The 19,383-nt window shown below is 40.0% G+C and overlaps 1 protein-coding gene across 2 annotated transcripts in view; it reads right to left on the bottom strand.

Annotated features, from left to right (window-relative positions):
- Positions 1-19,383, bottom strand: part of CCDC69 (coiled-coil domain containing 69) — a 131,718-nt gene that overhangs the window by 36,603 nt on the left and 75,732 nt on the right. The window contains exons 7-9 of one of the 2 annotated variants that reach the window (XM_082252921.1): positions 16,606-16,725; positions 6,755-6,852; positions 3,481-3,887 (exon numbers count right to left, since the gene is read on the bottom strand). In XM_082252921.1, coding sequence (XP_082109047.1) covers positions 3,716-3,887; positions 6,755-6,852; positions 16,606-16,725 — 390 coding nt within the window. In that variant the 3' untranslated portion in view covers positions 3,481-3,715. Of the gene's footprint in view, positions 1-3,480; positions 3,888-6,754; positions 6,853-16,605; positions 16,726-19,383 lie in introns of those variants that run through there. The other variant, XM_082252922.1, reaches the window with a different exon arrangement.

Below are 19,383 nucleotides of genomic sequence, written 5' to 3'. Positions count from 1 at the left end.
AAAGGAGATGCATTAACAGTATGATGATTGAAGTGACATTTCCACTATAACACTAGTCAGTTTATATCAGTGCTGTCAGTTTACCTGGTAACAGTATCTACATCTACCTTGTATTGTACATACATGCAAAAATATCTATTTGGGGTTTTGATGTCTGGGGAATAAGTGCACCGTTGTGATAAAAACAAACGATCGTCCTGGTTAATTCAGTGGCAAAAGCCTTAGCACAGTTTCTATACAGCATATGCATTCAATGAAGTGTAGAAAAGAAGATGTGCTGCGGCAGTAGGGACAGTCAGGACACACTTTCTAGGGTTATAGGGAATAAGAAATGTATCCTTTTAGATGTGCTTCTTTACTACCAGCCGGCCATGAGCTAGTGAGTAATGCATAGAAAGTGTTATCAAGGATGCTTCTTTTGATACTAGTCTCTATGCAGAGTCCTGTGTAGGACATCTGAAATGACAGGACCATCGCTGACCCCCTACTGTTCATCCATATTTGTACACTTGCTTGATTGGCCTGGATGTATCGAATGAACTCAAGCTTTTGATAGGGACACTTGTACTTTGAATAAGACCTAACAATTTAGAAAACTTTTTAGGTTTACCGATTGCTCCAGTGTGCAAAAAGTATTTCAAATTCAAGTCTACAAGTTTGCATACATGGACCACTGCAACACTAAGATTACCTATGACAACGTTTTACAGTTAGGGGTCCTTCACAAAAGCTTTGGCCTCTGAAGTGCGATCCGCGTACGAATAGCGCTACATAAAGCATTTGACAAGTGGTGAGAAGGGATTGCATCACCTCCAGCTTTTAACCCCTGGATCATTGAACTAGGAGGTGGCAAAAATGTGCATTGCATGCAGTTATGGGGTGCTTCCAGAGCAACCCTATTCAGTTGAAAAAGTAAAGTTCCGCGGGTACTTTGCCCTCTGAAAGCAACAGCAGCTTTGGCTGTTGCTTCTCAGCCACAGGATTTGACTGCCTCCTCCAGCTGCTAGCCCTTTGACGATTACACTGGAAGCAAGCATTAGTGGTGTATGGTGAGCTGATAGAAGAGATTCAACTTCATTCACACGGATCTAAGAGAAGAAGGGGAATTTATCAAAACTGGAGCAGCTGTGCATCGCAACCAATCAGCTCCTATCTTCAGTTTGTTCAGGTAAAGTGGTTGTAAATCTTAGACATGAAATATGAACAAAGCATATCCTGTGTACTTGTCTGAAAATAAGAGCACTAAGTGTAATTTCTGTCTGCTTCTTCGTTCCTCTGCATAAATCACTTCTGACAAGTTTTCCTGACACCAAGAAAAAAAAAGTGACAGGGGAGGGACCTCCAGCTGATAAGACAGCCTCATCTCTGTTCCTGTGTGCTGTGTGAAGGGGGTGTGTCCCTTCCCTCCAATCAGCTCACTGAGCTCAGCAGAGTAACTTCCACTCTCCACCCCCTTTTTTCTGACAGTTCACACTAGCTTTATAAATTCTGGACTTTGAACATATGTAGAGAAGAGAAAACTGGAGATAAAACAGATACAACTTATGTAGGAGGATTTGTTTAAACTCTGTGTATCACCTGAGGTCAGTCACTTCACTGAGTATATGTAAGGGTTTACAATCACTTTAAGCTTGGAAGATGGAAGATAGAAGCTGATTGGCTACTATGCACAGCTGCTCCAGATTCTGACTATAGTTTTCTTAAATTCCCATCAAGGAGTTATACACACACACACATATATATATATATATATATATATATATATATATATATATATATATATATGTATATCTCCATCCAAGAGAATCCCTAGTGTTTAAACTCTTCTAAAAAAAAAACACCCGCAAAATTATGAGCCATCAACTATGTATTAAGCATGCTTGAGCATGTTCGGAGTGGGGCTTTAATACAATTCACAGGCTGTCCCATGACAGTTAACAGAAATAAGATATAATGCTACTAATACAAATTTAAAAAAATTTAAAAAAAGTGCTCACAACACACAAGCATGGTTAAAACTATAGCAAGTATAAAAATATATACATCTGTGACTTTTCAAGACTGGTGATGTAAAAAGTGAAAAAAAAAAGGAATAGTCCACCTAAACAGATTGCTTATTTTTGAGTACTCCATTAGATTTGATAACCCCGTAAGTCGAATAGAATAGTCTTCTTCAATATCCTCTTTCCAATGTTTTATATGGGCATATCTTAGCTTAATGCTGAGTGTTATTGTCACCTACTTCCAGCTGGACTGTCTAAAAAACTATATAGAGAATCCAACATTGATCAGGGCTATACATTAAGTAGGGGGCATTGCAATTGCAATGGAAATTTCAGGAAAGGATGGGGATCTTGATGTGGCACCAGACAATTTTATCAACTTAAAAGGAGATCAAACCTGCAGGAGCCCAATTTAAGGCTGGGTTCACACTAGTGCGAATTTGATGAGGGCTTCCCTGCATCCAATTCGCATGACCATAGATGGAAAAGTAAATGGAGCTAATTCACACATCTCCATGGCGGCTGCGGAATGGATTCATCCCTGAAAAAGGAACGCACTGGATCCCTGCTGTAAGCCGCATACTATTTAGGTGTGAACCTAACCAAAATGTTCATTGATGGGTGGACAATGTGGGGTTGATTTACTAAAAGTGGAGAGTGCAAAATCTGGTATAGCTCTGCATGGAAACCAATCAGCTCCCACGTTTTATTGTCAAAGCCTAAATTGAACAAGCTGTCGTTAGAAGCTATTGGTTAACACGCAAAGCTGCACCAGATGTTGCACTCTCCAGTTTTAGTAAATCAACCACAGTATGCCCAAAGAAATTTATTTTTTCTTAGTTTTGAATTGGGGAGGGGGATTAAAACTGCTGTCGTGTTTTTACAAATGCTCGGGGCTCTGTTAGGCTTCATGCACACTGGGCTTAAAAAAACGGCAGTTCTTCTGGCAGAAAACAAAAAAAACAAAAAACGCTCATATAGAGCATATATTTTTCAGAGTTTAGGATGAGTTTAGGAGAGTTTTGTGTTTTTTCTGTCAGTAAACTCCATTTAGAAACGCAAACCAGAAGATTTTTTTTTCCTGCCTTTATGAGCTCAAAATATGCCTGTAGTCACCCTTAAGTGCATGAACACAAAACTCCGGTAGCAGCAGCGATTTATAAGCCAGTGTGCATGGAGCCTAAGAGAGATTTCCCTTTCTGTCCTGGATGGATGGTAAATCAATGACAGGGATCCTGCAATAAAAAAAACTGGTAAGGGTTCCAGCCTCCCCTCTTCTATGGAAAAAGAAGCAAAGTTATTTTTGTCTAGGTTGCGGTTAAAGATTTAGCCTCACCTACCCCTGGTGAGACCACTGTCATCTGGACGGGAATTCCCGTAAGGGGTAATCTCTGTAACAGAACCCCACAAAGTAGTAACAACCCAACCAGGGTACCAAACATATCCCACGCTATCAAAACGTAATGTTTTGGTGGAACATACAATTTCAGTTTAAAAACAAAAGCAATTTTGCATAGAGGAAGTGTCCTGTTGCCAGTCATGGATACCATAAACATGTATATACAGTTTCAATAATTAAAACAATAAAATAAATATGAATTTTTTCCATGAGAGGAAGCTTCTTGCATGTTTTAGGCTATCGGTATTGCCTAGGTCTTCTACATAAAACAAGGATTTTGACCCTTTGTCCATGAATTGAAGACTTCTTTCTCCTAGGTCACTTTGATGGAGTCCTGTGTTGTTATTGGCAGAGAAAAAGGGGGCGGGCCATCCCCATTCACGGTTCGGTAAAAGTGCTGTTCTTTGTCACGCTGTAGCTGTTCATGAAGCTGTTTCTCCTTTTCTAGGGCCACCTGAGCATTCAGCAGCTCTTCTGTCAAACGGCTACAACAAATCAGAAGCAGAGAATGAAACAATGACTTATGTGCGCACACACACACACACACACACACACACACACACACACACACACACACGAGTATGTAGGGAATACAACACAAAAAATGTTAAGGCTTTTGGGAGATCACAGAGATACTTTCTGCAGGAAGTTACCTTTAGGTACCATTCACACCAGGGTGACTTTAAAAATGCACAATTTCAAATGCAACTTTAATGCCACTTTACACTCTATGGCACTCAAGTCCCTTCAAAGAAGTGCAGGAACATTTTCAAAGTCGCTGTGACTTAAGTTGCGTAGATTGGAATTGGTGCTGTTGAAATCAATGGCCTGTGACTTGTCATGGGACTTTCAAGTCGCACTAGTGTGAACGGAGCCTTAACCACTTCCCACCTGCATTGATGTCTCTTTAAACAGTAAGAAACTACCAGAGGGACAGGAAGTCACTGTGGTCACATGATCGGAAGCTAGTCCCATCAGCTACCAGTCTTTACCATGGACAGCAATAGTGACGTGCTCTCCGCACATAAAAATCCTCCTTCATTTGTCTATCACACATTGTCCCTCCCAGACACTGCAGATCACAGTGGGAGGGATTTAGTAACAGAGGCAGTGCTGTCATTCCAGAAAGCAGTGGGCAGGACTAGGTGTGGTCAGGTGCTTTTTGACAAGCTACAGGCTTGTGAATTAAAGCGGAGTTCCACCCTCATTTTCTTCTTTTCTGATTCCAGTTGGGTAAAGCATGTTAAAAAAGAATTGGACATTCATTTGTTTTTTTTGGGGGTCACTTACCTTATTTTAGGGGCATCTCTGTCCGACTTCCTCCTTCTGCGGCCATGGCCCCGGACGGCACTTCCGGTTTTGCATTGCGTCCTGGGAGATGTGTGTCATCCATCCAAGGATGCAATGGGGATGACCGGCCGCTACTCTGATTGTCGATCGCAATCTACAGCGCATGTGCGAGATTGCGATCGGCATTCTGGTTAGCTGAAAGAACACAGTGGGGGACATAGCGGCTTCAGACGCCCACACCGGAGATGGCCACGCTCTTCAATCAATTTTAAAGGTAGGATTTTATCTATATTCATTTACTTGTAAGGGGGTTTGGTGAAATTCTCGCGCTGTCTTTATTATTTACCTGAATTATCTCCTTTAATGCTGCAGGTACTATTATTGGTAACCTACACAATACAGATACTTATATTTGGGGGGAGTACCGCGCTTTAAAGGTGCCTCATGCAAAATTAATTAAAACATATAAATATATATGTGAAAGGTGTCTTAGTGCTTCTCAGTGTAATATTCACAAAATGTGCATCAAAACATAATAAATAAAGTAAACTTCTATCAAATATAAATCCTTCAATCCATAAACAATTAGGTGGTTAAAATTGCTGAATAAATATACTTTTTCATAAATCAACAATGCATATATAATTTCTTAATAAAATATAATAAAGTGCCAAATTGTAAAAACTTCCTAATACGTGACCATCTAATAAAATTATTTTGTGCTGTTAAGTGGGTGATTTAAATATAAAGTGCTAAAATGTCCTTGAATAAATATATAAATATATAGTGATCAAACAAATCTTCTTAATCCAACACCGCATGCAGGTGCTCTTCTGTGTGGTGTCCACTAGGTGTCCTAAGCGCTCACCTCAATACTCTTAAAAAAACCTTGTATTGTATGCCTCAGAGTACTAGTCCTTCCTCCTTACTGGCGTCTGGGTGCCATGATAAGAAATCGATTTTCCTCCCTTTTAATATATGCAGCGATGTGCCAGGGGATATCTGTGGACCTTTGCGTCTCCAAAAAACAAAGCGGGCCAATATAGTGAAGTATGTTCCGTTTTTTATTAAATAAATAAGAGTAACACTCACATGGTATATCGTCTTTCTCAGAGCATAACAAACAATTCCTTGCCGATACGTCACTTCCGGTTTGCTATCCTACGCGTTACGCTGCGTACCCACGCAGCTTCTTCCAGGGATCCCTGGAAGAAGCTGCGTGGGTACGCAGCGTAACGCGTAGGATAGCCAACCGGAAGTGACGTATCGGCAAGGAATTGTTTGTTCACTATATATTTATATATTTATTCAAGGACATTTTAGCACTTTATATTTAAATCACCCACTTAACAGCACAAAATAATTTTATTAGATGGTCACGTATTAGGAAGTTTTTACAATTTGGCACTTTATTATATTTTATTAAGAAATGATATATGCATTGTTGATTTATGAAAAAGTATATTCAGCAATTTTAACCACCTAATTGTTTATGGATTGAAGGATTTATATTTGATAGAAGTTTACTTTATTTATTATGTTTTGATGCACATTTTGTGAATAATACACTGAGAAGCACTAAGACACCTTTCACATATATATTTATATGTTTTAATTAATTTTGCATGAGGCACCTTTAAAGCGCGGTACTCCCCCCAAATATATATATTAATTTACTGTACTGTAATGTGGGAATAGTGTTAGTGTAATTGGCAATAGCTTACAATAAGGGGGGTATTTTTATCTCAAAAATGTTTTTTGTGGCCGGAACTCTGCTTTAACAGCAACATCACTGATTGCCATGTCCTCTGCGACAATTTTTTATCCCACTGTAGTGCAAGTAGGCTGCGTCAACATGAGAGTGGTAACTTTGCTCTGAATTCGGGAGCAGTGCAGTATAGTTACCACACCATCACAGGAAGCTGAAGTAGACTTCACTGGCAGGATCAACAGGTATTTGTGGGACCTTGCAGGGGTTTAAAGGCAAATGGTAGGCACAGATGAATTTATAATGAAATGCTTCTGCGCACAGTTCCACCTAATGACTCGTGTCAGAGCTTACATGGTCATTGCTGCCTGGTTCTGGGCTTGGGCTCGTAAGGCTTCAATCTCCTGCTGCAGACTCTGCACTTTCTCCTCCAGTATAACATTCCTGTCCATCTACCATAAAAACAGAAAGAAATCATCATCAGTAAAAGTAAAATCCAGGGTGATAAAAAGCCATACATCAGTATAAATACTACTATAATAAGCTATGATATGGAGCCGATTCTAGGACTATATGCCCCTGGACAACATGCCCCCTAGATAACATGCCCCCTAGACAACATCCCCCCTAGACAACATCCCCCCCTGTTTTGACAGCGGGCGAAGACACATGAAGATCCTTAGTTCGACCGACGTCAGAGCTATCTGCATTTGCTTTAGACTTAACATTGCACTGCGGGTCATCATTTCAGAGCAACAGGATATAGATCGCAAATGTATACAGCTTCCACTGGTATGAAGGCTGTGGGGGAGACGAAAGCTGTGAGACATGGGGTTTCATATCGCTTAAATACAAAACGGGGCACGCTTTATATATAAGTGCAGCTCGCCGTTATCGTTAGAATCAACGATATGAAGATCCGGTTACGAGACAATGGGCACCGGGGTGGGGGAAATTTCAATAGTGACCTGCCGTCGCGTCGCGTTCAAGTCCTATTTCACTTTATTTGTTGACTGCTTGATCAATTAAGATGTCAAGATGCCATCGTGTGGACCGCGGCGCGGCAGACCAATGAGAATAGTTAAGCAATACTCGTATTTGACTGCGCGCAACGCGCATACTGTGCAGGTAGGCTAGCACAGTGTTTCTCAACCTTTTTTCAGTCGAGGCGCCCTTGAAAAGTATTTTCAGTCTTGAGGCACCCCTGCCCAAGGTTTGATTCACGTTACGGTGCTCATTCCTGACACAGACAAATGCTCTGCTCTTTAGGGGTGCCATTAATTCTTAATGACACTCCACACTTTGGCAAACATGGGGTGCTTTGGGTGCGGCACAAGTTTAAAAAAAGGGTCAGGGACTGCTTTCCCTGCATTTCTGCTGGTAGGGAAACCCCTTGAAGCCCTACACGCAGCACACATCCACACAGGGCTTGTTCACATGTCAGGTTGGAGGAGCAGTAAAACCACATGGTGGAGCTGTCTTTACTACCCTTATCTGCTCCCCCTTTAGCTGCAGAGGCAGCATCTGGGGATGTACATATGTGGTTGCTGCAGCTGGAGGTATACCCAGGGTGAATGGGGCTGTACTGCAACCACCCTGCAACTGTGTGCATGGTTGCGGTGTGGTGTTGCTGAATTTCCGGGTTAAAACAGGTGGTGAAAAGCAACGTATTGCCTCTTTACCGCCTGCCAAATGCCTCTGAAAAGTGATCTAAACAAGGACTGATTTTCAATGGAGCAGCAGCCCTTGCTGCTATCAGAAACAAGCCCTAAAAAGCAGTTCTGACACTACAGGAATGGGGGTCAGGATTAAAAGTAACATACATACACACACACACACATTTATATACAAACACACATACAAAAAAATTTACAAACACACATGCATACATGCACACATACAGACACGCAAATGCACACACATGCATACACATGTATACATGCACACATACAGACACATGCGCACACACACAAACATGTACAAACACACACATACAAATGCACACATATGCATACACATGTATACATAAACACAGACACATGCACACATACAGACACATGTGCACACACACACAAACAAACACATGTACAAACACACCCACACATAAACACACACACACACACACACACACACACACACACAAACACATGTACAAACAACACATACAAATGCACACACATGCATACTGATGTATACATGAACACACACAGACACATGGACACATGTACACACATACAAACACATGTACAAACACACATACAAACACATGTATACATGCACATACAGGCACATGTACACACACACACACACACACACACACACATATACAAACAGACACATATACACAAAAACTTTAAACGTTCTTTTACAATACCTTTCCTCACAGAGGCCGGGTACTGCACTGTAGGGGGAAGCAGAGAGCACAACACACTCCCCCTCACTTTACTTTCACTTTGCTGAGGCTGACGGAGCTTCCTCACAGTTCCGATGTACAGCAGAGGATCGGGAGATCGGGCTCATCTGACAGCCCTTCTCTTCCATGATCCCGCGGCACACCTGAGGACCTCTGGCGGCACACTAGTGTGCCGGGGCACACCGTTGAGAAAGGCTGGGCTAGCATAACACGTAGCTGCCATTGTTCCCTCCCTCCGTCGCAGCCTTCTAAATGCTAATGAGCATCACGGAATATGTATTGTCAGAGAAGGGACAAGAAAAACTGTTATTAGAAGAAGGATTAGTCTATGTCAAGCAGAAAAATCTAGCAAAAGGAGTGGTGTCGTTCGAATGTGAGAAACGTCGATATGCAGCCGCCTGTAAAGCCAAGGTGAAAGTTATTGGAAATCAAATTGTTGGAAGACTTCATGAACACACACATGGACCAGATCCATCAAGGAGAGAAGTTTTGAGAGCAGTTCAACACATGAAGACACAAGCTAAAGAAACAGAAAAAACACCTCAACAAATCATCAGAGTGTATCAACGATAACCAGAGATGCGGCTGCAAAGTTGCCAACCGTTCAGCATCTCAGACATGATATTCAACGAATCAGACAACAAGCAAATAATCCTATTCCATTTCCGCTAACTGCCGAAGAAGTCATCATTCCAGATCAATACAAAACAACAAGCGATGGTCAGAATTTCCTTTTGTACGATTCTGGTCCAGCAGTAAACCAAATTCTTATCTTTGGAACACATGAAAACGAATGTCTTGGCACAATCTCCACATTGGTTTCTCGACGGAACCTTCAAGACCGCTCCTTCAATTTTTCTCCAGTTGTATACGATTCATGCACTTGTCCATGAACGCACTATACCTTGTATATATGCTCTTCTACCAAACAACTCGCAGGCAACATATACGTCTTTACTTCAACAGTTGATGACTCTTAATGCCAACTTAAATCCAGCAACGATAATGGTTTCGAGCAAGCCATGATCAACAGCATACAACAGGTTCTGCCAAATGCTCAAGTCAAGGGATGCTTCTACCATTTTAGCCAGAATCTTTACAGAAAAATTCAGGAACAAGATCTTCAACAGCGATACCAAGAAGATACAGATTTCGCAATAAAAATCAGAATGGTTGCAGCCCTGGCTTTTGTCCCTCCTAATGATGTCATCGCCGCCTTCGAAGAGTTGTGTGAGGAAGTTCTTCCAGATTCCCAAGCATTCCTTGATTATTTTGAGGATACGTACATCGGCAGACCACAATGTCGAGGGCGTCGTGGACCCATGTTTAGAAATGAAACGTGGAATATGTTTGATCAAGCAGAACATGAACTACCTAGAACTAACAATTCTGTTGAAGGATGGCACCGAAGCTTCCAGTCAAACGTCGGCAGTCATCATCCAAACTTCTGGAGGTTTGTCGAAATCATTAAACGTGAACAAGCGCTTCAACAAGTTCATTTAACACAAGCTCTAGCTGGTCACGCTCCTCAACCAGGAAGAAAAATTTATTCCGATCTGAAGGCGCGAGTTCTCACTATTCTCACTATTTTATTATGGAAATCGCAACACATTAGACTATCTGTGTGGCATTGCACACAACCTAGGCTTTTAGAAACAGACAAACAGGTCAGGTGGTCACTAAAATGTTATCATTTTATACTTGTTACATTTTAAAATACAGGTTTTGTTAGTTGAGTTTGTTTATAAACTACTATGCAGTTTATATATATATATATAGTAAAATATGTGCATTATTGACAGTTTGTTTAATTAAAGGTTTTGTAGTTGTAGTTTATTTGTAAACTGCTATGTAGTTATTATATACATATTAAAATATATACATTATTAACAAGAGTGGGAGAGAGGGGAATATTATCCGGTGATATTGTCCGGGGTTAATTGTCCAAGGGATAATGTCTGAAAGATATTGTACAGGGGGATATTGTACAATTGTACAGGGGGATATTGTACAGGGGGATATTGTACAGGGGGTATTGTTCGGGGGGATGTTGTCCCGGGGGGGTATTGCCCAGGGGATATTGTCCAGGGGGGATATTATCCGGGGGGGATGTATTGTACAGGGGGTATTGCCCAAGTGATATTGTTCGGGGGGGATGTTGTCCTGGGGGGATATTATCGGGGGGGGGAGATCATGTCCCGGGGGGATATTATCCGGGGGAGATTATGTCCAGGGGGATATTGTCCCGGGGGATAATTGTCCTGATACCATGGAGCCAATGTAAGCCAATGTAAGTTTTAGCTTACCAGCTGCTGTGGAACTAAAAATCTCACCATATTTCTCCAGCAACCTGTCTCATGCAAACCATAAACCCAAAAGAAACATGTAGGGTGGAGTGGCTACAGATAAAAATCGTACAAGAAAAAATACGAATGCCCTTAACTTTATTTTTGTAAATGGCCAATATAAAAAAGCTTGGCTAATGCTATGGTCTCTGAATTTTAATCCTGTACACAGACTGTGTTGCAAAACGTTCCTATTAAAAGTAAATCTAAGCTTTATTACAGCGCTTAGGTATTTTCAACCTCCCTCATCTAAAATAATCTGCCAAAACCCACCTGTAATACAACCCCTGGCAAAAAGAATGAACTCACTACTTTCGTAAAAAATGTTTATTCAATTGTTTAAATTGTGTAGAAAAAAAAAAAAACTAATCACAGACATTCCTCAAAACTATTTTCATTTAACATTCCAGCCTTCTGGCTTTATGAAACACTAAAACAAAAAAAAAAAAAAGAAAAGAAAACTGTAGTCAATTGCAACTGTTTTTGCAGATCAAGCAGAGGAAAAAATATGGAACCACTCGATTCTGAGAAAAATATTATGGAATCATGAAAAAAAAAAAAAAAAAACAAACACTACAGTACACCACTACTACTCTGTTTCACCACCTCTAGCTTTTTTAACAGTTTGAATTCTCTGAAGCATGGATTTAACTATCGACAAATAGTATTCTTCATCAACCCAGCTTCAACTTTGTTATTGCAGTTGCCAGATCAGCTTTGCAGCTTGGAGGCTTGTCATGGGCCATTAATGTCTTTCATTTCCAACATAGATTTTCAATTAGATTGAGGTCCGGACTATTTGCAGGCCATACCATTGACATTTTATGTCCTTCTAGAAGGAAAGTTTTCATGTCTTTTGCCCTATAGCAAGATGCAAGATCATCCTGAAAAATGATGTCATCATCACTAAACATCCTTTTAATTGATGTAATAAGAAAAGTGACCAAAATCTCAATCTAAACTTGTGCATTAATTGAAGATTTAATGACTGTCATCTCCCCCGTACCTTTACCTGACATGAAACCCCATGTCATCAATGATTGTGGAAATTTGCATGTTTTCTTCAGGCAGTGGTCTTCATACAATTCATTGGAACAGCACCAAACAAAAGTTCTAGCATCATCACCCTGCCCAATGCAAGTTCATGATTCATCACTGAATATTACTTTCATCCAGGCATCCACAGTCCAGGATTTCTTTTCTTTAGTCCACTGTAACTTTGTGTTTTTCTGTTTAGGTGTTAATGATGGTTTTAGTTTTTGGCTTTTCTGTGTGTAAATCCCATTTCTTTTAGGGGATGTCCTACAGTTCGGTCTCAGACACTGACTCCAGTTTCTGAACATTGGTTTTGTTGTGCATTTTCAAGGCATTTTGCTTTAAGTTTTCCATCTTGACGCTTTGATATCTTCCTTGGTCTACCTGTACGCTTCTCTTTAATAACCTTTCCATTTGGTTTGTACTTGGTCCAGATTTTAGACACAGCTGACTGGGAACAACAAACATCTTTTGCAACATTTCGTGATGATTTACCTTCTTGAAGAAGTTTTATAATCCTCTCTTTTGTTTCAACCGACATCTCTCGTGTTTGTCAGAACTTTTGAAGAAATATACATATTTTCAAAAATTTCATATGGAGGTTTAAGACTGAATAAGCCCCAAAACAAGGTTAAACTCAGGACATTCACATAAGTCTTCAAACAGAACATCCTGTGTTTTTATCACCACGTTGGAAGTTTGTAAACTGGCTGTTTGCTGAACTGAGGACAAAAGCCAAGGATTACTATATTTATGGTCACTAACTAGATTGTATTTGAAGAGCCTTTAATGATAATACTTTGGAAATACAGCCAACTCAATTGCTTCTCCCAGATGAGAAAACCTTGGGGGAATGTTTACCTACTAGGACATCTCCTAATAGACTTCCATGAAAAGACAGCAACATTAGTTCTCCAATGACCAGGCCATTGTCTTAACTCTGGGAAAGAAACATAGAGCAAAAGATCCCTCATAGAAAGAACAGTTTGTTATCTTGTAATAAATTCACACAGCTCAGACATTATCTTAAAATATTTGGGATCATAAATATTAATGTGCACCCTCCATGGTCCATAATATACCAAAAGGGGAATATGGAAGTTTTGTTTATGGGTTTAGGATAATATTTTATTGAGAATTACATCATATATGTATATATCTAAAAGTGTAGGATTATAAGGCTATACCTCATATTATAGCCCAATTCTTTTTCTCTATTTTGCTGGCATAATAATCATCTAGTAGGTAATATTCTGATTAGAAATATCCCATTGTAGAAATGGGTTACATATATGCATTACTGTGTTTAAAGATAGATATATATTATTATTATTATTATTATTATTATTACACACTCCGCTGCAAGAAAAAGTATGTGAACCCTTTGGAATGATATGGATTTCTGCACAAATCGATCGTAAAATGTGATCTGAACATCATCTAAGTCACAACAATAGACAATCACAGTCTGCTTAAACTAATAAACCCACAAAGAATGAAATGTTGCCATGTTTTGATTGAACACACCATGTAAACATTCACAGTGCAGGTGGAAAAAGTATGTAAACCCCTAGACTAAATGACATCTCCAAGAGCTAATTGGAGTGAGATGTCAGCCAACTGGAGTCCAATCAATGAGATGAGATTGGAGGTGTTGGTTACAGCTGCCCTGCCCTATAAAACCACACCCCAGCTCTGGGTTTGCTTTTTACAAGAAGCATTGCCTGATGTGAATGATGCCTCGTACAAAACAGCTCTCAGAAGACCTACGATTAAGAATTGTTGACTTGCATAAAGCTGGAAAGGTTATAAAAGTATCTCCAAAAGCCTTGCTGTTCATCAGTCCATGGTAAGACAAATTGTCTATAAATGGAGAAAGATCAGCACTGCTGCTACTCTCCCTAGGAGTGGCCGTCCTGTAAAGGTGACTGCAAGAGCACAGCGCAGACTGCTCAATGAGGGGAAGAGGAATCCTAGAGTATCAGCTAAATACTTACAAAAGTCACTGGTAAATGCTAACATCCCTGTTAGCGAATCTACAATACGTAAAACACTAAACAAGAATGGATTTCATGGGAGGATACCACAGAGGAAGCCACTGCTGTCCAAACAAAACATTGCTGCACGTTTACAGTTTGCATAAGAGCACCTGGATGTTCCACAGCAGTAGTGGCAAAATATTCTGTGGACAGATGAAACCAAAGTTGAGTTGTTTGGAAGAAACATACAACACTATGTGTGGCGAAAAAGAGGCACAGCACACCAACATTAAAACCTCATCCCAACTGTGAAGTATGGTGTGGGGGTATCATGGTTTGGGGCTGCGTCAGGGCCTGGACGGATTGCTATCATCGAAGGAAAAATGAGACATTTTGCAGGAGAACTTAAGGCCATCTGTCTACCAGCTGAAGCTCAACAGAAGATGGGTGTTGCAACAGGACAATGACCCAAAGCATAGAAGTAAATCAACAACAGAATGGCTTAAACAGAAGAAAATACACCTTCTGAAGTGGCCCAGTCAGAGTCCTGACCTCAACCCTATTGACACCAGACATCCCCAGAATATTGCTGAACTGAAACAGTTCTGTAAAGAGGAATGGTCAAGAATTACTCCTGACCGTTGTGCACGTCTGATCTGCAACTACAGGAAATGTTTTGGTTGAAGTTATTGCTGCCAAAGAGGTTCAACCAGTTATTAAATCCAAGGGTTCACATACTTTTTCCACCTGCACTGTGAATGTTTACATGGTGTGTTCAATAAAAACATGGCAACATATCATTCTTTGTGTGTTATTAGTTTAAGAAGACTGTGATTGTCCATTGTTGTGACTTAGATGATGATCAGGTTACATTTTATGACCAATTTGTGCAGAAATCCATATCATTCCAAAGAGTTCCCATACTTTTTCTTGCAGCTATATATATATATATATATATATATATATATATATATATATATATATATATAGTTTTCTGCTTCTACCTAGATGTGTAATTATTCAGAATATTTATATAGGTAAAACATTTATTCCTAATCAATACAAGTGCTGCATTAGTAATGTATACTCATTAGACGGCATTGCCAGGTATATATTACAAAGATCATATAGCCATGCCTGCAACATGAGAAAATGGACATTCTTACAACAAATCATTTATAAGAATAAATCAGAACAAATATTTCTACTCTAGGATACACTTGGTGGCAAAAGAGGCAAATGCCTAATCACAAAAGAAAGTTCTTTTTTATCTGCCTCAACCAATGGAAAGAAGTTCCACTTTCTGGGCTAGGCTTAATTTTTATGGCCTTTTTGTCCCAAAACGGTATATATAGGAGATCACAGTTGATCATCAAAGGACAAACACACTTGCACACCCTACTTCACTACATAGGTTTTATTGATTTTGTCATGGATTATTTGAATACTGGATTTTGAGTGCTCATGAATGATATTTAGATTGTGACTCCCCAGATGTAACAACCATCGTAGATTTTTCTTTAACTTATTTTTGTTTTTCTAAATTTTACCTTCTTTGACTCTCACTCCAACTACACCGTAAACTTTGTAGTTAAAATTTTAGTTACCCAAAATATTTTTGTCAACTCCTTCATTCCCTTCACTTAGTTTTTTTTCTACCATTTTTTATAAAAGCTTTCAATTGGTGTTAGTTTTTGTAATGCAATAATAAAGATCTTGAAGGGTAGGGCACACTTTGGCATCCTCACATTGGGCAGTCCTTCCATAACCAATAGATGGTATACTTTTATATCACCCACTGTCCCAATGTATCTTGGTGCTGGTTCACACTGTAATTGCACAGGAACGTGCTCTGCATTCCTGTGTGATGTGATTTTCAGCCCATTCGTTTGGATGCACTACTTTTAAGAATGCATTGCAACTGAATTGCATGGTACTGCAGTACCATGCAATCCAGTACACTCATGGTGATACATGGCTTTCCTGCACCGTGTTCTGGTGTGGATGGACCCTACATCTCTACTTGTAGTAAATTCTTTGCATCTGAATTCCCAGCTCTACCCACCTGTCACATCCAACAGGAAGAGGTCTTAATCGTGTTGTTGGGTTTCTAATATATTTTACATTATAGATAAAGGGTAAACAGTCTCTTTCTGAGACTCCACCATAGAGAAGAACCATTTTTTTTGTTTGCCAGAAACACTTTTGTTATGTGCAAAGGCAACGGGTAATTTGAACAATATTGACAGTTTAGAGTGGAAAGACCCTTTAAAATTACAGACGCTACACCTTGACAGCTCCCAATCGGTTTTTCACGAAAATTGCTGAGCTACTCCCTCCAGCAACTTAAAATAAAACAAAAAAATAGTAAAAGCTGAAACAATTCTAATGACCACCATAATCAGCTTTTATACCACACATCCTGAACCTTACTGTAGCTTGCTGGGCCTGGAGTCTTTTCTCTTGTTCCTTGATCCGCTCACTTTTCATTTCAATAACAAAATGCAGACTTTGCAGCTCCTGCTCCCAGAATTCACCAGGGCTACCATGATCCTGTGAATATAGCATTGGAAACCACTATTAAAAAATACTTGCAATCACTGCCTGATGATGTGCTTTACCCCGATCTAGAACCCCCCCCCCCTTCAACCCCATCAGTGGAGGTTGCTTTTATTATTATTATTCTTCAATGCACTTTAATAAGATAGCGAAAATTTTAAACTAAATATTTCACAAACGTGGACAATTCCAACTGAGCGCATAATGAATGCATGTATAATAACACAGGGTACCTAGAGTGAAACCAAATGGCTAATGATTGGTAGTTCTGGAGATCTAGAAGGCTGGAGTTATGTCACAGTGATCATCTTGCTTCACAACTTCAGTCATTTCATGGACTTCAGATTTTTCTATTAAGGAACTATAGTATTTTTTTATTCGTTCAGCTATACATATGCTTGAAGCTAACCTGTGAGTTGGTGGTTGGTACTCAAGCATAGATGCCGAATGTCCCGGATTTGCTGGGACAGTACTGCATGTATGTGCTCTGTCCAGGGCTACTTCCCAACATCAAATCATCGTCCTTATCTGAGTTACTGAGCATGCCCAGTAACTTAAAAACAAAAAAAGTGTATTAACTGAAGGGATCACAACCTTTAATAGGTGGTTCCAGCACAATTAGGTGCAGGAACACTTGGAAAGTGGGCATGATCTGGGTAGGACCACCCAGAAGAAAAGGCGTATTAGGTGTGCCATGAATTCAGGTGATCATGTCCTGCAGACTGGGATGAATATGTTGACAAAATAAAGTCAATAGGATCTCAACAGCAGCACGAATCAGGTTGATTCAGGTTAGGGGATCAAATGCAGGTTATAAAGAGGTCAAATTCACCTGTCAATTAATTCTGAATGATCTCAGAAGCTCTCATTCAGAATCCCTGAATGATCTCATGATCTCTTAAATGGGATCTTACATGCAAGTAGAATGCAAGCTTTTTTTCCCCCTTTGACATGAGCCCAAAGTATTCAACACAAGCACCCAATATGTCCTAACCCTAATAAGGACCCCAAATCTTGTGAGATGACACTCGTGCACAATGACCTAATTTCTAATAGATGGAGATAAGGTCTTTTTTACCTCAAAAGGACTGAAGTAAAAAAAAAATTAGGGTTGACGTGATTGTCCCGCCCTATCCTGGTGGTCAATGAACCCCCACGTATCACAGCTTCAAAGCAAAAGTGATAACCACTTGGTCAGCGTTCCACCATTACCCTTGCTGAAACTTTCCCTGCACAGGCAAATCTGACATCAGTGTCCCAGCACATGACAGTGAAATATAAACCACATTCCATAAACCGGTATTACATATGAATACAAATATGTAAGCAGCCTGTTTAAACTTTTGAACCTATTAAAAGGCACCTCCTGCACTGCCAGGCATTCTCTTCTAAAAACACAAGTCGGCTCCTTTAAAATTCCTTCCTGAGTGATTACAGGGAGGCCTGGAATGTGGCAGCGCACCTAAGTGTGGACAGATTACCAAAGGGAAAGGATTACTGTACTGTGCCCTGAAATAACTGTTTGTGTGTGAGGCACATTGGATAAAGCACACTTCAATGAAATAAACAAGACCTACACCAAGTACAGCTTCAAGCCAAAAAAAGATCATTTCATTATGCACGTAGACAATAGTTTGTTTTAATAAAAGGCCAAACCATAAAACATTGACATTTCAAGCGTACAGTTGCCTGATTTTTTTTTTTTTTTTGGATAGAGTGTGGAAAGGTTAAAACATCTGTCAGGTTTCTATTGCGGTCTATGTCCCCACTGGGGATTTTTAAAAAAATCTGAAATAAAGTGATTTAAACAAGCTAAACATGTTCCAGAGCATTTATGTTAAGTGTATATTTACAGCAGTACCACACCATAGCGGAGAATAACAGAAGAGTTAGCATGAGGTTTTGTTAGACCCAATACCGGTTTGAAGAAGCACGACATCCTATCAACGCTATATTCCTAAGGTCAAACAAATGCATGCAGTCACCCATATGAATTTGGCTAGCCTTTTGTAATAGAAACATAACAGGATAAATCAAAGATCATCCCAGCAGTCTATTAAAAACAAGTTCCACTGGTGCTAGTCCAGGGATATCCAGCCACCCCCCCCCCCAAACCTCGTCAAACTTAGCGAGGCATCCCCGATGCCACGCTCATACCGGAAAGGAACCCCCATGTGGTCTATGCATTTTTTGGGGGCGGGAGAGGAAGTACTCTTCTAGTGCAATCGTAGGATTTTGCATGCTTGGAACAGCATTCTGGACACCCTAGTGAACGCATCCGGCACTACTACATCAATCAGTATATCCAACACACGTTGTTTGGGGTCAGTTACAAGGGTAGTTTGAAATAATTGGATTATTCAAGTTTATAACTGTCTCCCAATATCTGTGTAACGTGGGGCAGCGCTACAGCATGTGGACCAATCAGGTCCTGTATCAATACCATTTTATGTAATTTAAACTTGCAGTGAAGTGACTGGCTTCAGGTGATACACAGATGAAACAAATCCTCCTACATAAGTTATAACTGCCTATCTGCAGCCCTTTCTTCTCTACATCCTTTCAAAGTGCAGAATTTGTTTGTGAATAGTGGCAGCAGCTTTGCTCGCTATTATCTCTGTAAACGCACATAGCAGCTCGCTTGACTTTCCA

Source organism: Pelophylax lessonae (genome assembly GCF_965119305.1).
Source record: "Pelophylax lessonae genome assembly, chromosome: 4".
Taxonomy (NCBI): Eukaryota; Metazoa; Chordata; class Amphibia; order Anura; family Ranidae; genus Pelophylax; species Pelophylax lessonae.
Note: the sequence above shows the minus strand (reverse complement) of the source record. Positions and strands in the feature narration are given on the sequence as shown.